This window comes from Psammomys obesus, unplaced genomic scaffold, assembly GCF_907164565.1.
Source record: "Psammomys obesus unplaced genomic scaffold, mPsaObe1.curated_primary_1811, whole genome shotgun sequence".
NCBI classification, from domain to species: domain Eukaryota; kingdom Metazoa; phylum Chordata; class Mammalia; order Rodentia; family Muridae; genus Psammomys; species Psammomys obesus.
Window position 1 is genome coordinate 5,231,743 of NW_026585895.1, and position 26,521 is coordinate 5,258,263.

Sequence of the window (26,521 nt, forward strand, 5' to 3'; positions counted from 1 at the left end):
TGCCTGCAGCAATAAGCTCTTTCCACCTAGCTCTAGTGGGAAATCAACAGCACTAGTGATTTGCCTGTATTGTTTTGGGGCGCTTGGAGATTCCCTGACTGTACTGCAGAGGGGGACATTCCCCACCTGGGTTCTCATTTAATAACCTGTAACTTCTGCAAGCAGCTTTGTCTACCCATAGGGTACCTCCATTCAAATTCTACTTTATTTTTAATTCTATTTTATTTTACCCTGTTTTCAGTGGAGCACCTACTTTCTGTATGGCCTTTTCATGCACAGTTTTAACTGACCCTTCTCCCCTTACTCTTCTCAAGCCCCACATCCCCACTAATCCTACCCACTCCTCGGCGTTCCATGCTCAGGTATGGTTATTTTGCTTATTCATTTGTTTGTTTTTGTTTTTGTTTTTTGTTTGGATAGACTATTTCTTAGAGCAAAAATTGATCATGGAGCACATATGTTCTCTATGCTCAGCCCAGCTACCCTACAGTTTTGCCCTACAACCAGAACCAATATATGGAACCAATGTATTGGTGAGGAGTACTAATTACAATTAATGAGCTAATATTTGTATGCTATTAATTAAAGTCCTTGCTTTACTTTAGGGCTCAGGCTTTGTGTATAATTTCTGTGGGTTTTGATAATTGTTTACTGAACCCCACTGTAGTTTTAATGATCCAAACATCCCATCTTTTTACTTATTTCTCTCCTTGTTTTACCATTGTGAACACTGATCTTTTAGACTGGGTTAGTTTTGCCTTTTTCAACATGTCATGTAAAAATTAGACAGTATATATCATAGGCTGCTTTTTTTCCCTACTTAGCAACTGTGTGTAAAGGTTCCTGTTGTCTTATGTCTTGACAACTCATTTTCATTCTTGACATCTGAATAAATATTACATAGTATCATCCTGCCACAACGGATATAATCACATATTAGAAGAATTTTATTCTGCTAAAATTTGGTACTTATAAATAGAACTGCTATAAACATAAATGTGCTAGTTTTTATGTGGTTGATTCAGTTAGGTTCTTAACAAATATTACTTAACAACTAATAATTCATATTTAAGAAAGTGTATTGGTGTTGGGGGGAAAGACACAGAGTATTACAATGTAAGTTATTGTAAAACTTAGTGGTGGCCCAAGATGACTGAAATTCGATGTATACATTATCTGCTTTATAGCCCACAATACATAAGAAAAGTTAAGATAACAAGGAGGAAGTGGCCTATGAAAACATACATAGTTCATGGATGGCCACACTGAGATACAGGAGTTGGGAAGAGGGACAATTCTGTCCAGTGATTTCCCAACTCTGCTCCCAGAGGAACAGACAACATAAGGTGGGCCCAAATTTTAAAGCCCCTGATGGGATGGTCAGTTGATCAACAGAAAAAGTTGAAGGTCCGTGAAAATGTGAAGTCATTCTGTCCATCCCACTCCCCCAGTGGAGAGGAGAATTTAGTAATCCGGTTACAAAGCAGGGATGTTATGAACTTATTCTGCAGAGTCAGGAGAACACCTCTCTTTCCATTGAGTTGATTCAAATGAAAAGAAGACTGTTCACATCAAGGCTGCTACAGAATCCATAACAATGAGGAGGTATGCGACAGGCTATTACTGAGCTAAGCTTTGTGTCAGCCAACAGTTTCAGGGGTTAGTGAAGGGAGCTAGTGACTTGTAATCAGCCAGCACTTTTTGCTCTGAACAGTGAAGAGCTAACTGGTTTTCTCCATCCCTGCATCAGGCTGTCACTGTGGATTTTCTTCCACTATCATCTGCAGAAGGGGGAGCAGACCTGACTTATTTAAATGTTGGTCTTAGGAGAAGGAGGAGGACACAAAGGAATTAGATGGTGGCACATGTTGAAGGGAAAGGATGAAGATGGCAGGAAAATTTGCTATTTTCCTCATTTATAGTAAGAAATATAAAAGATGAGTGTGTCCTTATATATTTTTTATTTTTTTAACTTTTATTAGTTACACTTTATTCACTTTGTATCCCTCCATAAACCCCTTCCTCCTCCCCTCCTAATCCAACTTTCCCTCCCCCTTCTTCACGCATGCCCCTCCCCAAGTCCACTGATAGGGGAGGTCCCCCTCTCCTTCCTTCTGATCTATCAAATCTCATCAGAAGTGGCTGCATTGTCATCTTCTGTGGCCTGGTAAGGCTGCTTCCCCCTCAGGGGGAGGTGATCAAAGAGCAGGCCAATCATTTTATGTCAGAGGCAGTCCCTCTTCCCATTGCTATGGAACCCACTTGGACACTGAAGTGTCCTTATATTTTACTGACTTATAAATTCTCTATGAGGGTCAATTATTTAATGAATTGACATGAACTTGAAAAATTTATCAAAGGAAACTATTTCAATGACAAAAACATGCAACAACACAACATTTTAAACTCACAGTGTTACCTGCACATTGCCAAAGAAGAGATAAGGTCAAGTGTCACTGATAGCATTAATTCTATTTTCTAGTGCTCATGCTATTTGGATTTAAAGGGCTTTTCTAGTATGGAGACACATTTACCATGTAAACGAAATGGCTGAAAAGTCATGTAGAACACACAGGGAAAAACTGTGTTAGAGTTCACTAAAGATATTATAATGCATGAAATCCTTGAAAGTGTAAATAAATGGAATTAATTTTTTCTTTGTGAAATGCTGAGCTTCGTGTTGCCATGGATACTACCTGTTGCTTAGAGTCTTGTTCTTTTATTAGCAGTAAAAGACCATCAGACATTGAGAGAGCATGCTGGATTCCCAGCAAGCTTGTCGGATTTTTGAGATAAAGCCATACACATTTTGTTATGCTAAATCAGCTCCAAAAGCACAGTCTAGCTTCTTTCTCCGAGGGGAAGTAATACTTATAGCCATATCATGTAATAACCTTGAAAATCCTGCCGTAGCTAGATCTGTGTCCAAATGATATAAAAGAGATTACTGGAAACCATAGTTTTCCTATAATTTTGGCAAACTTCTGGAAATATATGTGGTATTTTGTTCGGTTAATATTGCTTTAATTATTACTTAAATACGGATAACATGTGGCCTCCCTTTGTGTTAAGCTATGATTCTTAGCAAGAGAGTTTTAGGCTGTGAGATTGTCGGAAGATATGTTACATTAGTTAAGCACACACAGACACACATAAACAGACACACACACCTTTATGGCAGTACAGGGTGCATTAGAGGGAATGATTGATTATTCTAGTGACAGGCCAATTCATTTATGTTGTTAACAAAACAAAAGGCTTGCTTTGTCTAGTAGACTATAAATGCTCTTGAATACATTGCTTGTAAGGGATGTCAGATTCCTTTGGTTTCTTCTTTTAAAAGTATTATGTCTAGATAATGTAGGCAACATGATTTCATGAAATGCATAGTAAATGGTTATTAGAGAGAATCACATTTGTGCTCAGTCTCCCACAGTGCTGTGTTGTTTTAGTGACAATGGTGGCTCCTTTGTTTTATACTCACTTGCTCATTTGCTCAGCTGCAGGTGAGTCCTAGGTTGTAACTAGGACTTCATCTATCAAAAAGCCAGAAAGTCCTTTTCGTGTGACACAGTTTCTTACCATGGTGTCTTAGTCAGGGTTTCATATTGCTGTGATAAAACTCTATAACCAAAAACAACTTGGGAAGGAAAGGTTTTTTTTGTTTGTTTGTTTGTTTTGTTTTGTTTTGTTTTCAGCTTACAGCTCTCAGGTTTCACTCTTTGACTGGCAGAAGTCATGGCAGAAACTCAAGGCAGGAACCTGGTGGCAGGAACTGAGACAGAGGCCATGGAGGATTGCTGCTTACTGGCTTGCTCAGCCTGCTTTCTCATACAACTCGGGACCATCCTCCCAGATATGGCACTGCCTTCAAAGGGAAGGGGCCTCCTACACTGACCATTTACCAAGAAAATGGCCCATGGGTTTGCCTACAGGGTGGCATTTTCTCAATTCAGAGCCCTCTCCAGTTAATCTTCCTTATGCTGAGTTGACCTAAAACCAACCAGCACACATGGGAACTATATCTGGCAAGAAGAGGGAATGCCAGAGGGACAGGATTTAGGAGTCGTAGAGGAAACTGCTGTAAGCTGATGTCTCCTGTCACACTGCTTCCTTCCACTGTGGCTGCCTCACCAGCTGAAGACACGTTAGGAGGAGAGAATGAAGATGCCAAGGCACCTCTCTGCAGAACTAAAGATGCTTGCAACTGGCCCATACCTTGTGCCAGAATATCAAGTCTACCCGGGCAATTTGAAGTAGTTTATTAGTTTGGAATGTAATAGGCTGCTGAGAAATAAAAGCCTCTTGATGGATTTAACAGTTGAAGAGTAAAGCGTCTGCTACAAACTTGTGTTGAAAAACAAGTTTCAACACTTTAATTTGCAGCAAATACATCTACAATATTCAGATTTAACCACAGAATTGTGTGGGAGAAAGTGATTTCCATCATCCTCTTTATCCCCTACCCAAAGTAATTTGGGGTCAAAAGAATGAAGATGTAATTAACTACTTGAAACAGGGCAAAAAGAGTCTTATCATTCACTGACTGAAGAAAGATGAGCTAATTTTTTTCTCTTGGATATTTAGACTATCTCACAGATGTTAGTGTTATAAATTAAAAGGAAGGCCCAAATAGATATTTAAACTATAATAATTAAAATGGAAATTAGCATCATGACCAATTTTCCCAGGTATGCAAGCTATAACAGTGATTCAACATTTGATATTCAAAGCAAAATCCAAAGAAGAAATGAGGTCATGACAAAATATGCAGAAAAGTATTTGATTAAATAATATCCCTTTACGGTCACATTCAATAAATTAGAAAGAGTGGGCAATGACCTCACCTCAATAAAGAACATATCCTAGAGTAGAGTGGTGGTCACGGGTGATGAGGAGAACAGTTGGGAGGTGTTGGTGACTGTGCCTAAAATCTCACTTAGATGAGAGAAATGGGTTAGCAAGACAGAGCAGGTAACATAGTGACCACTGTTATTACCTTCTGGAAATTGACCAAGAGGAGACACTGAATATTTTACAAGAATAATAAGTATATGAAATAATGTATAAGATTAACCAGTCTAGCCACTGCACAATGTACTATCTCAAAAGGTCATGCTGTAGCAAATCTATGGTTTTTTTCATTTTAAAATTTGTAAATATATTGGAAACATGAGCATCTACAAAAAGTCTATTAAGTCACATAATCTTTATTGTGATCAACTTAAAAAAATTCCTACTAGAGAAAAGAGGAAGGATATCCCATCTTCACCACAGACTTTTAGTATTGCTGCAAGTACTAGCCAACACAAGAAAACAAACAAAAAACCCAAGAATTATTTATATTGAGAAAGAAGAAGTAAAGCTACCTTGTTTACAGTGACAGGACTATGTAACATATCTGAAAGAACTGATAAAACAAGACCAAGGCAACCCCTGCGGCTGAAGTGGTACAGCTGGGTCACAGGATACAAGGTTAACAGGTGTGGCATTCTGAGTCCGTAGCTGTATGACCAACCAAAGCCAAACAGGTGGGATTTTCCTTTGAAAGTACAGTACTGGTAACATGAGTACCCTCAGACTGAAACTCTTGGTAAAGATGTAACAAAATGTGTAGAAGAATCTAGAGGAGGAGAACTATAGATTTTGGTGGGAGAAGCGGGAGGGACTGAGGACTCCAGGAGAACATGGCCCACAGAATCAACTAAGCAGGACAGACCATGGGGGCTCACAGAGACTGAGCTGGCAGTCATAGAGCCTGCCCATGTCTGCACTAGGACATCTGCATGTATGCTGTGATGGTTACACTGGGGATTTTGTGAGACTCCTAACAGAGGGAATGGGTCTGTCTCAGACTCTTTCATCTGCTCTTGGGACCCTTTTCCTCCTACTCGGTCACCTTGTTGAGCCTTGATATGAAGGTTTGTACTTAGTCCTATTATTTCGTTATGCTCTGTTCAGTTGACATTCCTGGGAGGCCTGATCTTTTCTAGGGAGGGAGGAATGGATTTTAAGGAGAAGGGAAGGTTGAATAGGAGGAGTGACTAGAACGAGTAAGTGACTAAGAGGAGTGGAGTAACAGGAAACTATGGTCCGGATTATTGCAAAAAATAAATAAATTCAACTTTTTTTTTTAAATAGACAAAAAGATTCTGGTGGAAGACAATTGAAGAGGTAATTCAGGTTTATGGGTAGAAAGATTTTATTTGAGTTTGTCAAAATCTTATTCAGCCCAAGATCCTGTGCAATCCCAAACAGATTTTTTTTAGTGTATTTTAAAAATATATTTGTTCAAGTTTGTATGGAGAAAGAAGAGCTCCAGAATAGATAATGCAACATGAGAATAGTTAAAGTCAGAGTACTATTCCCCCTACCTCACGTCACCCCCTCCCCCGACGGGTACTTCAAAGTTTACAGCTGTGAAAGTTCCTGGAGAGAAACACACCATGCACTGAGCTTTTTGCAAGGGTATTAACTGATTAGAATTCAACAAGGCAGAGAGGTTAGAATGTTGGAAGCCCAGAGCCAGATTATACTGGGCCATTTTAAGCCTGCTTTATAGACATTTATTGACTTCCTCTGTATGCCATCTAACAAATTTGCTGCCGTTAGTAAATCCTGTGGCTTTACAGACCCTTCATTCTTCACAACCAGAAGGCTAAGAAGGTCATCAGCTGCGTCCTCTGTGCTCCTCCTACCTGATACTTCTATCCATGTATTTCCTTTTCCTTTCTTCTTTCTTTCACAGAGAACAACCTCAGTTGTTTTATTTATTTTTTAGTTACAATTTATTCACTTTGTGTCCCCTCTGCAGCCTCCTCCCTCATCTCCTCCTAGTCCCCCTCACCCTCCTTCCCCTCCTCCTATGCCCTTTCCCTAGTCCCCTGATAGGGGAGGTCCTCCTCCCCTTCTATTTAACCCTAGCCTATCAGGTCTCATCAGGACTGGATATATTATCTTCCTCTTTGACCTGGTAAGGCTGCATGCCCCTCTCCTCGGGGGAGAGGGGGAAGGTGATCAAAGAGCCAGACACTGACTTCATGTTAGAGACAGTCCCTGTTCCCCTTACTAAGGTACCCACTTGGAGACTGAGCAGCCTATGGGCTTCCTTTGAACAGGGGGTCTGGTCCTCTCTATGCATTGTCCTTAGTTGGCATATCCATCACTGCAGGCCCCCTAGACCCAGGTATTTTGTCTCTGTTGTTCTCCTTGTAGGGCACCTATCCCCTCCAGGTCATTCCATCTCCCTCTTATTTCATAAGGATTCCCTGAACTCTGCCCAGAGTTTGGCCACAACTCTCAGTACCCTAGTATGTAGAGTCTTTCAGAGGCCCTCTGTGGTAGGCTCCTGCCCTGTTCCCTGTTTTCTCCCTCTTCTGATGTCCATCCCATTTGTCTTTCTGAGTGAAGATTAATCATCTTACCCAGGGTCCTCCTTGATTAGCTTCTCTAGTTGTACAGATCTTAGTATGTATATCGTATGCCTAGTATCCATTTATAAGTGAGTATGTACCGTGTGTGTTTCTGCTTCTGGGATACCTCACTCAGGATGATCTTTTCTAGATCCCACCATTTGCCTGAAAATTTCATGATTTCCTTGTTTTTAATTGCTGAGTAGTATTCCATTGTGTACGTGTACCACACTTTCTGTATCCATTCCTCTGTTGAGGGACATCTGGGTTGTTTCTAGATTCTGACTATTATGAATAGAGCTGCTATAAACATGGTTGAGAAAATGTCCTTACTGAATGGTTGGGTACCTTTTGGGCATATTGCTAGGAGTGGTATAGCTGGATTTTGAGGAAGTACTATTCCTAATTTTCTGACGAAGTGCCAGATTGATTTTCAAAGTGGTTGTTCAAGGTTACATTCCCACCAGCAATGGAGGAGGGTTCCCCTTTCTCTACATCCTCTCCAGCATGTGTTGTCACTTTACTTTTTGATCTTAGCCATTCTGATGAGTGTAAGGTGAAATCTCAGGCTCATTTTGATTTGCATCTCCTTAATGACTAATGATGTTGAGCCTTTTTTCAGTGTTTCTCTGCCATTTGCTATTCTTCTGTTGAGAATTCTCTGTTTAGCTCTGTGCCCCATTTTTTAAATTGGATTACTTGATTTGTTGCTGTATAACTTCTTGAGTTCTTTATATATTCTGGATATTAGCCCTCTGTCAGATATAGAGTTGATGAAGATCCTTTCCCAGTCTGTAGGCTGTTGTTTTGTTCTGATGACAGTGTCCTTTGATTTATAGAACCTTTTCAGTTTCATGAGGTCCCATTTATTAATTGTTGATCTTAGAGTCTGTGCTGTTGGTGTTCTGTTCAGGAAGTTATCTCCTGTACCAACGAGGTCAAGGCTCTTCCCCACTTTCTCTCTTCTAATAGATTTAGTGTGTCTGGTTTTATGTTAAGGTCTTTGATCTACTTGTACTTTAAATTTGTGCAAGATGATAAATATGGGTTTATTTGCATTTTTCTACATGTAGACAACCAGTTGGACCAGCACCATTTGTTGAAGATGCTGTCTTTTTTCCATTGTATGGTTTTGGCTTCTTTGTTGAAAGTTGTTTCCATAGGTGTGTGGGTTTATTTCTGGATCTTCTATTCCATTCCATTGATCCACCATTCTGATTCTATGCCAGCACCATGCCATTTTTATTACTGTTGCTCTATAGTACAGCCTGAGATCTGGGATGGAGATACCTCCAGAAGATCTTTTATTGTACAGGATTGTTTTAGCTATTCTGGGTTGTTGTTTTTTTTTTTTTTTTCCATATGAAACTGAGAATGGTTCTTTCAAGGTCTATAAAAAACATGTTGGTAATTTGATGGGAATTGCATTGAATCTGTAGATTGCTTTTGGTAAGATGGCCATTTTTACTATGTTAATCCTACTGATCCATGAACACAGGAAATCTTTCCATCTTCTGATATCTTCTTCAATTTCTCTCTTCAGAGACTTGAAGTTTTTTTCAAACAGGTCTTTCACTTGCTTTGTTAGAGTTACACCAAGGTACTTTATGTTATTTGTGGCTATTGTGAAGGGTGTTGTTTCCCTAATTCTTTCTCAGCCCATTTGTTTTTTGTATACAGGAAGGCTTCAGATTCTTTTAGAGTTAATTTTGTATCCAGCCACTTTGCTGAAGGTGTTTATCAGCTGGAGGAGTTCTCTGGTTGAATTTTTGGGGTCGCTCATGTATACTATCATATCATCTGCAAATAGTGATACTTTGACCTCTTCCTTTCCGATTTGTATCCCTTTGATCTCCTTTAGTTGTCTTATTGCTCTAGCTAGGACTTCAAGAACTCTTTTGAAGAGATAAGGAGAGAGTGGGCAGCCTTGCCTTATCCCTGATTTCAGTGGGATTGATTTAAGTTTCTCTCTGTTTAGTTTGATGTTGGCTAAAAGCTTGCTGTATATTGCTTTTACTAAGTTTAGGTATGTGTCTTGTATCCCTGATCTCTCCAAAACTTTAAACATGAACGGGTGTTGAATTTTGTCAAACGCTTTTTTGGCATCCAAGAAGATTATCATGTGGTTTTTCCTTTCAGTTTGTTTATATGGTGGATTACATTAATGGATTTCCGTATGTTGAACCATCCCTACATTCCTGGGATGAAGCCTGCTTGGTCATGGTGGATGATATTTTTAATGTGTTCTTGGATTTGGTTTGTGAGTGTTTTATTGAGTGTTTTTGCATCAATGTAAATAAGTGAGCTTGGTCTGAAGTTCTCTTTCTTTGTTGAGTTTTTGGTTTATATGTCAAGGTGACAGTGGCCTCATAGAATGAGTTTGATAATGTTCCTTCTGTTTCTAGTTTGTGGAATAGTTTGAAGAGTATTGGTGTTAGTGCTTCTTTGATGGTCTGATAGAACTCTGCACTGAAACTGTCTGGCCCTGGGCTTTTTTTTGGATGGGAGACTTTTGGTGACAGCTTCTATTTCCTTAGGGGATATAGGATTATTTAATTTATTTCACTGATCTTGATTCAGCTTTCGTAAATTGAATCTATCAAGAAAATTGTCCATTTCATTTACATTTTCAAATTTTCTTGCCTATAGGCTTTTGAAGAAGGACCTAATGATTACTTGGATTTCCTCAGTGTCTGTTGTTATGTCCTCCTTTTAATTTCTATTTTGTTGATTTAGACAGTGTCCCTCTGCCTTTTAGTTTGGCTAAGGATATGTCTGTCTTGTTGATTTTCTCAAAGGACCAGCCCTTGGTTTCATTGATTCTTTGAATTGTCCTCTGTTTCTAATGTATTGATTTCAGCCCTGAGTTTGATTATTTCCAGCTGTCTACTCATCTTGGGTGTATCTGCTCCTTTTTTTTTTTTTCTATTGCTTTCAGGTGTGCCATTAAGTTGCTTATATGAGATGCCTCAAATTTCTTTCTTTTTTGTTTTTTTTAATTTAAATTTATTTATCTATTATTAATTACAGTTTATTCACTTTGTATCCCAGCTATAACTCCTTCCGTTTTCCCCTTCCAATCCCACCTTTCCTCCTTCATCTCCTCCCATGCCCCTCCCCAAGTCGACTGATAGGAGAGGTCCTCCTACCCTTCCCCTGACCCTGAAGGCACTTAGTACTATGAACTTTCCTTTTAGCACTGCTTTCATTGTGTCCCATAAGTTAGGATAAGTTGTGCCTTCATTTTCATTAAGCTCCAGGAAATCTTTAATTTCTCTCTTATTTTCTCCCTGACCCAGGTGTCATTGAGTAGAGGGTTGTTCAGTTTCCGTATGTGTGTACGCTTTTTGTTATTTCTGTTATTGTTGAGGTCTAGTTTTAGACCATGATGATCTGATGTGATAGAGGGGATCATTTCAGTCTTGTTGTATCTGTTGAGGCTTGCTTTGTGCCCAATTATATGGTCAGTTTTGGAGAAGGTTGCTGAGAAGGTATACTCTTTTGTGTTTGGGTGAAAGGTTCTGTAGTCATCTATTAGATCCATTTGATGTATGACTTCTATATTTTCAAAATGTCTTGATTTTTAAATTTTCTTTGTTCTTCATTATGAAGATGCACAGAATTCTTATGATGTTAAACCATGAAATTTGGGACTAATCTGAATCTGTATTCCTGAACCATGAATCACTCATAATTGTCTCTAAATTAAGTCTCATCTTCTCTGAGGCGAGGAGTGTGCTTTGTTATTGACTACAAATCTATAATAATGAGAAAGTGTCCTCTTAGTGAAGGAATAGACATGTAAACAAACGGAACAGACTAGAAAGCCCAGAGAAATGTACCTTTAGACAACTGATCTTTTAGAAAAGACTTATTTTATTTAATTAATTTATTTACTTGTATTACTCACGTGTATAAGTGTTTGCCGTGTGTGTGCTGGTTCCAGTAAGAACCAGGAGTCAGATGTCATGAGTGTGAGTACTGGGATTGAACTTGGGTCTCCTAGAATGCTGCGCAACTTTTGAGCTGTCTCGCTAGATCTTAGTCAACCGATCTAGGAGTCAGGGTTTTGCAACAACAAGAATCATTTCAGAAAATGTTAGAAAACCATCACAACTGTATGCAAAAACAAATAAGTTAGATTCAAATGGCTATGGTTTGAATGTGTCCTCTAAAATTTACAGGCTGGAGATTAACCCCCCTTGCAACAGCTAGGAGGGCAACTCCTGACCAGAAGTACGTAGGCCACCAGAGCGCCTCTGTGTGAACATACCGCCACTTCAAAGGGGCCCGTAAGGCCAGGCCTTGCCCTTTCCATGTCTCTGTCCTTCTTCCTTGTGATGGCCATGCGGCAAGAGCAGACTTTCCAGACGAGGCAATTTCGTCTCAAACTCTCCTGTCTCCAGAAGGGTGGGAAATAAATCCCCACCATGTTAAAAATACCTGCAAGTAAGCAGCGAGCAATCTGATCCGATACAAACGTTACACCCTTCAAAAGGATCACAGGTTATACATAAAGGACAGATCAAAACACTGCAAAAGACAACAGAAGAGAAATTTTTTATGGCCCCGGGTTTACTAGTGACTGAATACACTAAAGGCCCGGCGTATGAACCATAAGGGTTGAAAGATGAACTTCATTAAAATTTAAAAAATGCTCTGCCAAAGACATCGTTCAGAAAATAAAAAGATAAGACACAGACAAGGGAACAATATATGTATGAGGCATAACTATTAAAGAACTATTATTTAAAATGCACAAAGAATGATTTAAAATAAAAACACAAAAGCAGCAGGACTGAAACTCAAATGTGAAGAGAACAAGAGTCAGGACGGAAGGACGTCTGGGGCATGATTCGAACCCTCGACGGCTGGGGAGAGAAAACCCACCGGAAGCGGTGAAATGATAGGCCACCCCCTGAGGAACCAGCGCGCTGCAGGCGGTGTGCGGGGAAGCTGGGTCGGCTCCAAATGCTGTCATACAGGGTCTTAAACGGCAGCGTAGCGTGTGCACGCCTTTCTGTGTGCAGTCATGGGATCTTCACCGGTGAGATGCCTAAACGTGACCGTCTCTGATTAAGATCTCAGAGAAACTCTCACCCGGACGTTTGCTTCCGTTCGCAGGTCGGACGTGGCCATCCTGTACAACGACCGCTCGGTGCTTGAGAATCACCACGTCAGCGCCGCCTATCGGCTTCTGCAAGAGGAGGAGATGAATATTTTGGCAAATTTACCTAAAGATGACTGGAGGTGAGTTTCAGTGTAAGCTGTGCTGTCGCTGTGAGGGGTGAAGGAAGCCCTGGTCTCCCCACTTCAAACTCAGCGCCCCTGACTCGACGCTGCCTCTGTTGCTGCTTTTGCCCACATGGAGTCTTACATCAATGCAGCATCATTCTCTCCTATTTCTAGTGTTTTGCTATATATGGAGCTTAGCTTTAAAGAGATGAAAAATAAAAACCCCTCATCTGCTTGAGCAAAACTTACAACTGTACTAAAATGACCCACAGTGAAGAGGAAAATACTTCATTCTCCTCCTAGGGGTATTACGTATAATACTAACTTTCACTGTCTAGCCTTTGAATTATCTTTTTTTTTTCCTTTCTCAAAGTTAAGTCCTGTTATCTTAGAATGAATTCATCTATTTTATTTTCTTTCTTTGTCATAATATTTTATGTTTCTCCTCATTAGCTCTCCTGGTTGGACTCTTTTGTATCATTGTGTTAACAAATGGTACAATAATGACACAGATTGTAAATTTTAATAGATTCATTGCTTTAAAACTACCAACAAGATACCTACTTACTGATAAAACACCAATAAAAGTTTACTGAACATTAAAATTTGGTTATCTTGTTAAAGGCCTGTAATTTTTCTGCCTCAAATCATTTTAGTTTTTTAATTACAAAAGTGCATTGTTTTTTTATAAAAGTATTTCACACATTAACTTATTTTTCTTTTGTCTAATATTTAGCCTAGTTCATCAATATATCTTCTAGAGTTTATTAAGTATTTAAATGGAAGGCGTAGCATATTTATTACATCATGTAGATTTCACAGTTTTTGTCTTAATTCTCTTATTTAACAAATATTGTGTCCAGTTGAAATTTTGATGTGAATATTCTTTTAAATTTTCATTTAAAAACTGTGATTGGAAATAATTTTGTTAACTACCTCCAATTTCTTTATTTCCCTGAATACTTGGGTAAATTATTCTGAGCAGGTTGCCCAGAATTATAATAGCAGAATACTGAGTTCTTGTCTCTTTCATCTAAAATAAGGTTGAATTGGGCACCTGTAATTTTCAGTAAAAAAAAAAAAAAAAAAAAAAAAAAATCTAATATGTTGCCTTAAAAATAAACCATCTTTTATGGAAAATATTTGTGTGGTGGGGGAGTAGAGTCTGAGACAAGCTTTCTCTGAGTAGCCCCAGCGGTCCTGGAATTTGCTCTGTAGACAAGGTTGGCCTTGAACTCGGAGATCTGCCTGCCTCTGCCTCTCAAGTGCTAGAATCAAAGGTGTGCGCCACCACTGCCCGGCTAAAAAAAATAATTTGATTCAAAATCATAGTTCAAGTCATTCCATGCCTTGCTTTAATTTATAATACTGCCCCCATAGTGAAAACAAAATAGAGTTGACTTGTTTACTGTCTATACAAGCCTTTGCTAGGATGACTCAGTTCTCTGCTCAGAGTGAGAATGTGTTACTCAGACATAGGCTCTGTGATATGGCTACTGTATTTACGCTGCAGCATCTTGGTTGAAAGTTTAAATAGTGCCAGTGGATATGTCTGTGTTTCACAGGATCCAGTTCCCAAACGTATACATGCCCACCCCCACTAGCATCTGGTTTCCCTGAGGACTGTTGAGCACTGCGGCCCAGAGGCCAGCTTTTGGAGCAGGGATTCTGGCTGACTCTTGTCTTCCTGACTGAGCACATGAAATCTCCTCCAGAGGGAACTTTCTCTAACCCTCTGCAGGTCCACCGTGGCAGTTAAATGTTTAGTGTGCTGACAAAGGCATCACTACATAGCCCTAACACAGGCTGTGTACATACTAGTGACCCTATGTCCAACAGTTTCATTTAAGCAATGTAAAATGGGGAAAGTGCAGGAAAGACCTCGAGAATCTGTGCTCCTTTATGTCCCTTTCCCGGGGCACACGTAGATTGAGGACATTCTTAAGTGCCTATACATGCACTAAAGTGTGTGCCATGCAGCTGCACGGACCTTAGTTCAGTCTCTAGAACCCATGTGAAAAATGCCAGGTGTGTTGGAACATGCCTGAGATCCCAGCCATGGGAGGCAAAGACAGGGAGCTCTCTGGGATTTGCTGGCTACCTACCCAATAAGCCTAACCTTACTGTCAAGCTCCAAGTCTGTGAAAAACCTTGTTTTAAAAAACAATGAGGTCAGTACCTCATTGACTTCTGACCTCCACAAAAATGTACACACGTGGGCATGCACATCTACATGCATAAGCACACACACATAATACATATTTTTCAAATAGAAAAAACAACAACAAAACTTAACAATTATGATTAGGAAGAAATGTGGCCCGCAAAAGGAGCATATCTCATTTTTTAAGGAGAATGTCAGCGGGCATGCCTTTTTCAAATTAGGAGTGTCGATGATTAAAATAATGTCCAACTTTTGTGATCACTGTTGCATTTAAAAGGCGGTGGCTCTGTGTTCACAATTGTTAGGAAAAATAGTGTGATTGTATTTACAGAAATGCCCTTTGCTTGGCCCTCCAAGCTCAGGAAGACTCCAATGAGCTGTTCTGCTTTTGATGCCCCTTGCAGGGATCTTCGGAACTTAGTGATTGAGATGGTGTTAGCTACAGACATGTCAGGCCATTTCCAGCAGATTAAAAACATAAGGAGCAGCTTGCAGCAGCCTGAAGGGTATGTTACTCTCTTTTGTCATGCTGAAGCTCTGTGGGCTTGGGCTCAGAAAACGCTAGGAGGTTACTTTTGTTCTGTTAATTTGAGCATGTCTTTGGTTTGGCAGGATTGACAGAGCCAAAACTATGTCCCTGATACTCCACGCCGCCGACATCAGCCATCCAGCCAAGATGTGGAAGCTGCATTACCGGTGGACCATGTCCCTAATGGAGGAGTTCTTCCTGCAGGTGCCTCTCGCTCTGTTTCAAACAGCAAGTGTGGATGTTGACACAACTGTCCTCAGCAGAGTCAGGGCCTCTGACCTAACTTTCCCGTTAGCCACAGCCCACAGTTAGGGCACTTGGGAGAATTTAGTAATGTTTTAGGTAAAAACATTAGATAATCCAAAATAGTATTAAATGTCTTCTAAAGAGAGCAATGGCATAGTTAAGAGGATGTGCCAGTCAGGGAAGAAAGGCATAGAACAGCGGGTTAGAATTATTATGACGTTAAGAGGCAAGTCTGAGAGCAGAGAAAGCAAACAGCTTGCACAATGAAAAATGCAAAGGGGGTTGGTGACACACCACCTCCAAATTTTATATCTTCCTGCTCACAGCTTACCTCCATGCATAGCTGCAGAGGAGGCTGAGGAAGAGGTAGCCAAGCAGACACCTGCCGAACTGAACAAGTGCAAGCCGGAGGAGGGGCGCCCTGTCCTCTGCTGCAGGGATTTATCTACCGGTTTTTTCTGCTGTGGCCTCCCTGCTCTGGCATCTCTGCCTCTGAAGCTGGGGTGCTGTAACATAACTGTGATGGTAATCACCCAAGGTTGGCTTCAACTCCACAAGTCAGAGGCACGCTCTGCCAAAAGATGGTCTCCACTTCAGACTTCAGTCCCAAGTGGAGCCGTAGGACAGAAAGGTTCATGTCTGACCAGTTAGTTACAAATTAGGATCCATTCTAGAGTTGGTGATTTATTAGTCCATAGAGCTCAGGGCCAGTACTGACAATTGGAACTCTGTCATAAAGGATGAAATCCAGCAATAGCCAGATAAAGCAGCTAAGAAAGGGACCAGGCCTGTCCCAAGCATGCGTATCTATGGTCTCTAGGTGGAGTTGAGCCATGTCAACTCCTGGATGAAGAATATGAACCTGAAATCTCCTGTGAACTTCCGTGTCCACAGTATTATGAACTTTACTACCTAGGTATGAAACACTTTCAAACATATTAAATGAATGATCATAAAACCACAGCACAGGCGATCTGTTGGGTACCATCAAGTCTCTACTCAGGGGACATTTTGTAGCATCATACAATTTTTTTATTTAAAAAGACCAAAAGTATAAGACCAAGGATCGGTTTCTACCTTAAGAATGTAGGTGAAATTTAAGAAAACTGAGCTAAAATAAGTTGAGAGGAACAGGTAATAAATATAAAACAGATTAGTAAACAGAGCGGACAGAAAAACATTACTTAAAAGTAATTTTATCACTCCCTCCTTTATTAATTACTCCTTAAAGGTAATTAATAAAGGAGGGAGTAACATACATAGGAGATGGGTTATTATTATGGAGCTTATATGTGGCAAAAGGATACAAAATAGTGTGAACAGTCTATGCCAATAATATTGATAAAAGAAATAAAATTGCCTAATTCTTCAAGAAAGATAAAAATTACCAACCTAGACAATAAGACAAAGCAACAATGAATATGCTCTAATTATAATATAATTCCACATAAGAAAACCCAGGATTTGCGGTAGGAAGATGGCTCAAGAGTGAAGAGCACTGGCTGTTTTTCCAGAGGAAGGTTTGGATCTGCGTTCAGTTCTCAGCACGCACATGGCCACTCACAACATCTGAAACTCCAGTCCCAGGGGATCTGACGCCCTCTGTGGGCATGGAGCGTACCTGCATTACACAGACACAGACACAGGCAAAGCACCCATGCTCATAAAATCAATTAATTCTTAAAACATGAAAACCCAGGATTAGATATCTCCATTTTTTAAATTTTAATTTCAATTCCCATTATTTAATTCAGTTGAGAAATATTAATTTTCTCAAGAATTGTAAGACAGAAATAATGTCAGTTTTACACAAATTTTTCATGATACAGGAAGAAGAAAATTGGCAGCATGTCGCTTATAAAACCTGACAAAGATGTTTCAAATAAAGGAAATTATAACCCACATCTGTCATGAATCTAGATGGGGAAACTCTTAAAATATTAGCAAGTCAAATCCATAACATTGTAAAAGAATAAATAGCAGAGCTTGAGCAAGCATCTCAAATATTTTTTTTTAATTTTACTGGACTATATTAAAAGAATAAAAGGGGAAAAAATCACATTGGCATACCAGTAGATTCACAGAATGCATTTGACAAGATTCAACATTTTAATTACACAAACTCCAGGCAGACTAATTAGTCTAATAAAAGGTCAAAGGGTCACAACTAATGCAACACTCCAAAGGGAAATACAGAACATGTTTATGCTAAGATCAGAATATCAGCTGTTTCGTATGAAGCCCTAATCAGTACAGAGAAGTACAGAAAGGAAGTAATAAGTAGAGTGGAGGAAATAAAACAGACTTCATATGCAGACAAAACTGGTAAAACAACACTCGGTTTTACAGGGTTTTGGGATCAATTGTAGTTCTGTACACAAGCAAAACAATTTGAACATTAAGTTTAGCCTTCCTGGCGGCTACAACCTCCCTGCCAGAACATGCCTCTTGCAAAGGATCTCTTTCACCCCTCCACAGAAGACGAGAAGCAGAAACACAAGCAAAAGCTCCGGTGCAGAGCCCTGGTTCCTGCTTCAACCGTGGAATGCCCAGGGTGCTCTCAAATCACCTCGGCCTTTAGCCTCGCACAAGTGCCGTTCTTGTGTGTTGGCTGCTCTGCTGTGCTCTGTCAGCCGACAGGAGGCAAAGCAAGGCTGACAGAAGGAGGTTCCACTTGAAGATGAGTGGGAACCCACAAACACATTTTGGATAGAAAAAAGAAAAACACAGAAAATTAAGCTTAAAGCATAATGTTACTTCTGAGAGCACAAAACAAAGCATTAAAGATTTATTTAGCTAAATGCATGCAAAACCACCACAAGGAAAACCAGAAAATTTTAATAGCGCGCGCACGCGCGCGCGCACACACACACACACACACACGTATGTTCAAACAGACACAGATTGGGGATGAAAGTTTTATTATATTTACAAGTTACAGCCATTATCAGGGGAAGCCAGGGCAGAAACTGAAGTAGGGACACTCGTTATGAGATCGCGCTCCATGCCCTGCTCAGCTTAGTGTGGGGCTGCACCCTCTCTCATCCGCCATTAATCAAGAAATGGCTCCACAGTGGTGCCCACAGGCCAGCTGGCTGGAGACATCCTCTCAGTTGAGGTGTGCTCCTCCCCATGACCAAAACTTGTGTGGAGTTGACAAATGCTAGGCAGAACAATGGTTCAGAAGGTTCAGTATTACTAAGACAATTCTTTCAAAATCGATTAGCATGTTTGGGATTATGTTATGAAAAATCTTAGCAGCCCTGTTTGTAGAAGCTAGAACTCTGGTCCTGCAGTACAAATGGAAATGCATGAACCTAAAGTAGCCATGGCAGTTCTGTAAGAGACTAAAGAAGCTGGAGCATCCCCTACCCCACATTACATAGTTAGCTTTTCTATAGTCACTCATTGGCATATAATCAGAAAATGGATCAATGCAATCTGACAGTAACTCCAGAAATAAGGCTACACACGTGTGGTCATGTGACTTCTTCATAGACACCAAGGCAAATAATCTGTAAAGACTTTCCACCATGCAGATGCAACAAACACCAAATAGTGGGGCAGTAAGCAATTTTTCCTTTATTATTAGTATTTTTTAGTAAGATTTGTGTTTGTGAGTGTTTGCCATGTGTTTGTGCTCTTCAAGGCCACAGGCTGATATCCCGTCATCCCATCCCCCTACTCTCAGATATCCTTCAGATGGAATTCTTGCTCTATTTAAATTTTTTGTCTATTAGTTTCCTTTTGGTTTGTTTTTGCTTTTTTGTTTGTTTCTGTTTGAGACAGGGTCTCGCACTGTAGTGCATCCTGGCGTAGAACTCATTTCATAGCCTAGGTTAGCTCTGAACTTAAGTCATTCTGTCTGCTTGAGCTGGCATTCAAGGCATGTGCTGCCTCATCTGACCGTTAATTGGTGTTGAGCAAAGTTAGACAGTGAATATAAACATGAACTATCTTCCTCAACTCAAGCAGCTGTCTTCCTGTCTTTGGTCAGCTGCCTCAAGTTTATCCTTTTATCCAGGAGGAAAGTGGCCAGAGGAGCCCTTGCAAGGTCCTGAGAAACACAAGTCCTCATCTCCAAGGCACACCTTGTCATATTTATCAGTGCATATAGCATCATTTCTTTGAGTGTTTAACAAGTCGACACAGGAGCTTTTGACTAGAATAAATATATCCGGAAGATGCTCCATCATTTCAACTGTGGCTGGCAAAAAAAGACAGAGGTACCAGCCAAATGATAACAACAAAAATAAGACAGATTCATACCTCTGTTTCTCTTCTTGGACACATGCTAGTTGGCATAATGAGAAGTTAACATAATTAAATTTAAAAATAACTATTTTCATTAGTTTTTTTTCACTATGAACACAAGGAATAAATGAATATTTTTCTTTTCAGTGCAGTCTTTTATGACACACAGAAACAACCTCAATTTAGTAAAAATTGAAATCTGTTAGGCAATATTGTCTTATAAGTCAGAGAGAAACAAATGGTTTGAAAAGTAGGTTATCAGTAATGAAAAGACAGAGGGATGAATTTTCATCACTAAGTTGTGTCTCGCCAAGCCCCCATTTTCTTTAATATCGCTAGATGTCATATAAAGTATGATCTTTCAAAGTAAATTTTGTTTCCCGCACTATAAAAATTTCACTCAGTCAATCCACTCTCAGCCAAAGATCTGGCACCAATGGAAATTATAGATATGGCCTCCCAAATGAAATGAACATAAAGAACTTTAGCTGGAAATGCTGAAATCCGAGCCAGTTCCAAGAGCTGAGGAAGCACTGTGAGCTGCAGTTACACAGTGAGCCTAACGTTTGGCAGACCGGTCTTGGCGATTGCATTCTCCTGCAAACACAGCCTAGTACAGATGTGGCAGTTGCCACAGCCGTTGAAGGTGCCATCTGTTTGGGTGAGTTTGTGAGGACTTTTTAGGGCCACTTCTAGAAAGACTGAAGGAAGGCGGAGGTCACTGTGTGGAGGTCACTCCTACACAAGCTGTCCAGAGATGACGCCACCTCACCTTCGTGTCAGCTTACCTATAGGCCCTGTGCTTGCTGGCTAGTGCTGGCTGGCCAGCTCTCCCTCACTGAGCTCCCTCACCGTGCTCCCTCACCTGTGCTTCCTCATCAATGCTCCCTCACCATGCTCCCTCGCCGTGCTCCCTCTCCTAGCCCTGGGCCTGGCAGTGGTCTGAACCTTAACTGACAGTACCCTTGAGACTCAGACCCGGGTCTCGTCTTGGCGCAGAAGGTGACATAAGTAAGTGTGTATTACTGATTAAAAATGGAAAAAAAATGTGGTGGTTTTAAGTTACTCTATCTAGATTGCACATTTTCTTAAATTCTCCAACTTGATTCTGCCAATGCATCTTTCTATCCCCAGGGAGACAAAGAAGCTGAATTAGGAATTCCATTTTCTCCACTTTGTGATCGGAATTCCACGATGGTCGCCCAGTCTCAAATAGGTAATCTTGAAGAAGAGTGGCCCTGAACTGTGGGTGGGGCTTGTCAGTGTTCAGATGTGTGTGCTGTGCTGCTGAAGGCTTCCAGGCCAACCTCACTCCTCACTCAAGATAAACGCTGGCCCTAGGCTGATGTAGATAATGGTGAATGAGAGTCAATGAAGTGTTTTCACAAAATGAGTTCAATAAAGCTGCCACTGCTGGTCAGGGTCAGGTGTGTCTAAGTTCTTGACATTTTAACCAAGGAACTAAAGCAAAACCCACACAGGGTTTAAGGAATAGCAAGGCAACCTAATTTAAAGAGATGCAATAAAAAAGATTCCCTGTGAGCACAGATCCTCAAGGAGCCGTGCACAGCCTGGAGTCTCTTTATGTGCTCTGGAGGAAGCTGGGGCCAGGATCTGAGGGTACACTGGTAGCAGTTCTGTTTGCATTGCTAGGTTAGATCACATGGCCATTTTCCTACCATGCAGATCCCTTCCACAGCTGCTTCTGATTAAATAGAAACTGTCCTAAGATTGACCGTTGTTAGGGGAGCGGAAACTTATCCCATCACCCACAAGGGGGTAGATGTAGCATGGCCCTGGTGGAGGCATCTGGTTGTTAGGTGAATTCTGTGGAGAGGGCTGTGTGGGCATAGAGCACACAAGGAGTGAGGTGGCCAAGTGCCATTGAGAAGGGGCCTGCATAACACAAAGCAGGCAGAGTCCCAGGCCACTGGACTGTCCCGTGTGCTCGCCTGCCTCAGAGCACTGCTAGTCAGCATCACTTGTTACTCTTGGTTGTGATCCTAGTAAGTAAGGGCTTTCTTCTTGTGTAAGGAATTGGGTCTTTTGTCATATTGCTGACTATTATTTTCTATAATTTAATCCTTTAGACAAAGCAGTTCAAGGAACATTAACCTTCCTGATGTGATTGCAAACTTTCTGTAATATGCTTGGTACAAATTCATGTTCTTTTCCAAGTCCCTGAGACATGAACAGATAAACCAGCAGAAGGAGATTTGTGCACTGATGCCGCGCCCAGCCACCTTTCTTCCTACCTGTATTTTGCAGGGACCTGCAGCTCGGGTCATTGTGGAAACATATGCTTACTAAGCTCCTGGTTCTCGTGTCTGACAGCACCCTGACAGCTAGCATCCTCCTTCCAGAGCCACGTGATGTCAGGATCAGCATCCCTCCTCTGCAGTCGGGCTCTGGTGCACGAATTGCAGAGCTGCAGGGCAGTGGGAAGGCTGCTGGCTCTAACCTTTCCTCTTCCCAGCCAACTTCCACCAACTGCCCAGGGAATAGAGCACAGGTGCTTATCACTGTTCAGAAACGTTTCATGCTGTGGACTCAGGACTTCCTCCATCAAGCGGGGAGTGACTGACTCCCAGTGGTGGTGGGTCTCATGCACATTCTTCTTTTGTTAGAAGAGGTGCTGACTCACACCACAATCTACCTGTGCCAGGGAGTCAAAACTCTGGTGAACGGCAAATTTTACTTTGCACTGAAGTGCCATTAAGATACACAATTATTGAAGGCATTTGTAAAATTTTAAACAGTGTCAAGCACCCAACACCTTGGTCACGCATGCAATGGATAATTTGCATGTATGTGTTTGTCACCTCCAGGTGCTCCTTTTCTTGTTATTCAGACGTTAGCCTCCATTCCCAGGTGGGTTCAAAGCAAGAAGCACCCATTGCTCGAGGGGTTACATTTCCTGAGCTAAGATACCTCACCATTGCACCCTCGGACAAAGCTCTGCTCTCTTCCTGTCACTCTCCGTCTTGATGCACACTTTAAAGTCACCCCTCAGTCCTGACATCGCCAAGTGGTGGGATTAGGGCTGTCTCCTGGAGACTGTAGCAGCTTTCTCTCTGCTGGTTTGACAGCCCCTGCCCACACTCAGAGAACTAACACCTTACATCCAGAGAATAATAAACAGCGATTTGAAATAATAATGGCACCGACAAAGTGCTCTGATGCAGCAAGGGGGAAAAAGATAAAATAAGAGTAATCGTCTTCCTGTGTTCCTCAGTTAGCTGGTTTCCTTAGAGCTTGGACACCATTTCTTTCTGGTACATCACATTCAAAAACCACAAGCAGAGTTAGGCCCGTTCCAAAGGGCAGTGACCGCCTCTCGTTGAGAAGAAAAGATATTCCTGGTCGTTGGAGCTGGCTGGAAGGTTGGGACAGCACAGAGGGTGGAATATCCAATAGAAAAGGCCTCGCGCCTGAGCTGGGAAGCGTAGCGGCCTCCATTGCTGCTGTCTCCAGTTTAGCCAGCTCTGTAGCGAGCACTGCCTTTGCACATGTGTCCCAGGGAGTCCTCGCAACGAGTTACCACGGGTTTCAGGAAACCGGGACACTTAAATGTATCTGTTTTTCTGTGTGTTTTGCTTTTTTTCAGGTTTCATTGATTTCATAGTGGAGCCAACATTTACTCTCCTGACAGACTCGACAGAGAAAATTATTATTCCTCTTATAGAGGAAGCCTCAAGATCAGAATCTTCTAACTGTGAGGCAAGCAGGTATAGATATAATTTGTTGTTGTTTTGCATATTTTTTGTCTTTAAGATTTTAAAGACAAAAATTTAGCCAGTAACTATCCTGTCCTCAAAGGCAGGCCTGCCTGCTGCTCTTACAGGCTTCCTGTTAGGTAGTATCGCCATCTAGTGGCTGTGTATTGCAACGCACTCCCTTTGCAAGTGATTGCTTTGAATGAGAAGAAGAAGGACGCGGATCCGTGTGGGAGGGGAGGAAAGGAGGAAATGGGAGGAGGGGCTAGAGGCCAAACGTAATCAGAATATACTGGATGAAAAAGAGCCTATTCAGTTACAAGAGAGAATGAGAGAGGGGGGTTGGAGAGAGAAGAGAGAGAGAATAAGTACCTGGAGTATGTTAAGGAGAGTCCCCGGGCCCTCGCCTTGTGGGAAACTGGATGGAGGAGGCAAGCACCAGTCACATCTGGGCCAGTGTGACTGTCCTCTTCTTCCTGTGGGTCTTGCAAAGCCGTCTTCTATGGCATCTTAACCTATTTGTTTCTTGATTTCTGTGGTTATCAATGGCAGCTCGTCCACCATGATTGGGTTCCATGTGGCCGATTCTCTGAGGCAGTCAAGTACGAAAAGCTTAGTGAGTGATGGGAGCTGTGCCCTAGACTACTCTCTGTCAGCTGTGGACCTGAAGCGCTTCAAAAGCAACCTGGTGGACATCATTAAGCAGAACAAAGAGAGGTGGAAAGCGTTGGCTAACCAAGGTACAGTTGGTGACGCTTCCGCCCAGGTTCTCTTTAACTCCCTAAGAACTTGGCCTCTGTTCCACTTGGTGTTCTTCTTTTCTAAAATGCACAGACTCTTGCTGGTATCTGAAATCTGATCATTCACAGGGAAGTTCACGTCACCGGAGCTGCGGCTGTGTGTGCTGGTGGCCACGCAGATGTCCATCATACGGGACAGTAACCTGATGGCAAACATCATGGGTTCTGTGGGATAGAACCTCTCCACTTTGCCGGGTGCCCCCAAGTTGCTTTAGCCCCAAGCAGGGTGACTAGCTCTTGGTGTGTCTACCTGCATGTCCGGCAGTTTAGTTAAGAATAAGAGCCTGGGTTTGGAAAGATGGCTCTCTGTGGAGAGCACTTGCTGCTCTCACCAAAGACCCAGGTTCTGTTCCCAGCACCCACCATAGGCAGCTCACCAAAGCCTGTAACTCCAAGTCTGGACGATTGCAGTACATATGTTTAAAAGGATAAGAGGTTCAGGAATTATCTTGTACCCAAGTGGAAAGCACTGTTAACACTGTTACTGACTTTAACAGTGCTGCAGATCTGTAAGGAGATGGAGCTGGGGAGGCCTGCTTTCCCATTTCCAGGAAGGACTGAATGCTAAACAGGAGAGGGCTGCTTTTAAGCAGGGACACTGGGAAACCTTCACTAAGAAAGCCATGGTGTAGACAAATACGAGCAGAGATAAGAAAGAGGACCCAGGGGTGAGCTGGCATGGAAAGTCCTATCTTTTCAGACAAGACACATGGAGTAGCCGCTGTACTAACTAGGAGGCGGGGCTTGCCTTTCACACAAGAAACAAAGAAGCCTGTAAAACGGGACAAGATGGGCAGGTGAGAATCCTGCGGGCACCCCAGGGCCACATCTTGTCCAGGAAAGCCAAACCTTCTAACCCTTCCCAAACAGCTCTCCCAACTAGGGACCAATCATATAACCTAGGAGGCCGTTCTCAATCCAAACCACCGCAGGTGGCATTTCCTGTATCACGTAGTGACGTGGACTCTTTGAAAACAGTAAGAGTGTGGGTGAAGTTTGTATTCTGCTACCTTGCTGGATGTGTTTTTTTAGAGGTAGGAGGTTTTGGTGGAGTTTTAAGATCCTTAATGTGTAAAATCATATAGACTTCCCCCCTTTTCTGATTGTGCCTTCTTTATCTTGTGTCTAATGGCTCTAGCTAAGATTATATTTAAAAGGATCAGAGAAAGTAGAAATCCTTGTCTTATTTCTGACATATTTCAAGATTTTCTTCATTTAGCATAATGTTGGCTGGTAGCTTATGGTATATTACCTGTATTATCCCAAGATATATTCCCTGTACCCCTAGAACACCCAGGATTTCCACAATGAAAGGTTATTGGAAACACCGCAAGTCCTTTTCTTCATGCAGGGTGATGATCATGTGGTTTTTGCCTTATAGTCTATTAACATGGTAGATGATATTTAATGATTTATACATATTGAAATATCCATACATCTCTGAGATGAACTCATCTTGACTGTGATAAAGGGTATTTTTGGTGTGTTCTTGAATTTGGTTTTAATGTTTTTTATTGAGATTTTTTTGCATCCTTGTTCATTGAGAATATTGATCTATACTTTTTATGTGTGTCTTTGTCTGGGTTAGGTATCAGTGTACTGCTGGTTTCATAAAAAGAAGTTAGAAGCACTTCTTTTTTTCTTTTATAGGATAGTTTGAGAATCAGAGGTTTTGTTCTTCTTTAGCAGAGCCCCCACACAAATGAATTGGCATCACTCAGTATAATGTATGTCTCTATTTGCTAAACGGCCTTTCAAAACCTACCGATTGATGTCAAAAGGAAAGTTAAATGCATGGGACATTCCCTAAAGTTTTTTTTCTATATCTGAATTTGCTGTTTTTTGACACTTTGAAGATATTTATTTACCCTAAGTTTATATTATGAATATTAATAATAGCTGCAAGACTTTATAGTAGTTTCTGTGGCCTCAGAAAACTGTTGGGTTAGAATGTACTGAACAGACAAGGTGGTAATGAGGAAGAGGTAGATGGGTTAGGTGCCGCAGTGCTGGCCGGAGATTAGGGAAGCCATACCACAGTGACTAGACCATTCACAGTACATTGGAAGGTTTGTCCACTTAGTACCTTAGAGAACATCTCACACACACACACACACACACACACACACACACATACACACACACGTATATGTGTATGTGTGTAT

The 26,521-nt window shown here is 41.3% G+C and overlaps 1 protein-coding gene across 2 annotated transcripts in view; it reads left to right on the plus strand.

Moving 5' to 3' along the window:
• The window catches only part of Pde1a (phosphodiesterase 1A), a 261,678-nt gene that overhangs the window by 219,840 nt on the left and 15,317 nt on the right, over nt 1-26,521 (plus strand). For both annotated transcript variants that reach the window (XM_055600525.1, XM_055600526.1), the window contains 6 exons: nt 12,537-12,662; nt 15,216-15,317; nt 15,424-15,544; nt 20,975-21,056; nt 23,448-23,568; nt 24,109-24,296. In XM_055600525.1, coding sequence (XP_055456500.1) covers nt 12,537-12,662; nt 15,216-15,317; nt 15,424-15,544; nt 20,975-21,056; nt 23,448-23,568; nt 24,109-24,296 — 740 coding nt within the window. The remainder of the gene's footprint in view (nt 1-12,536; nt 12,663-15,215; nt 15,318-15,423; nt 15,545-20,974; nt 21,057-23,447; nt 23,569-24,108; nt 24,297-26,521) is intronic.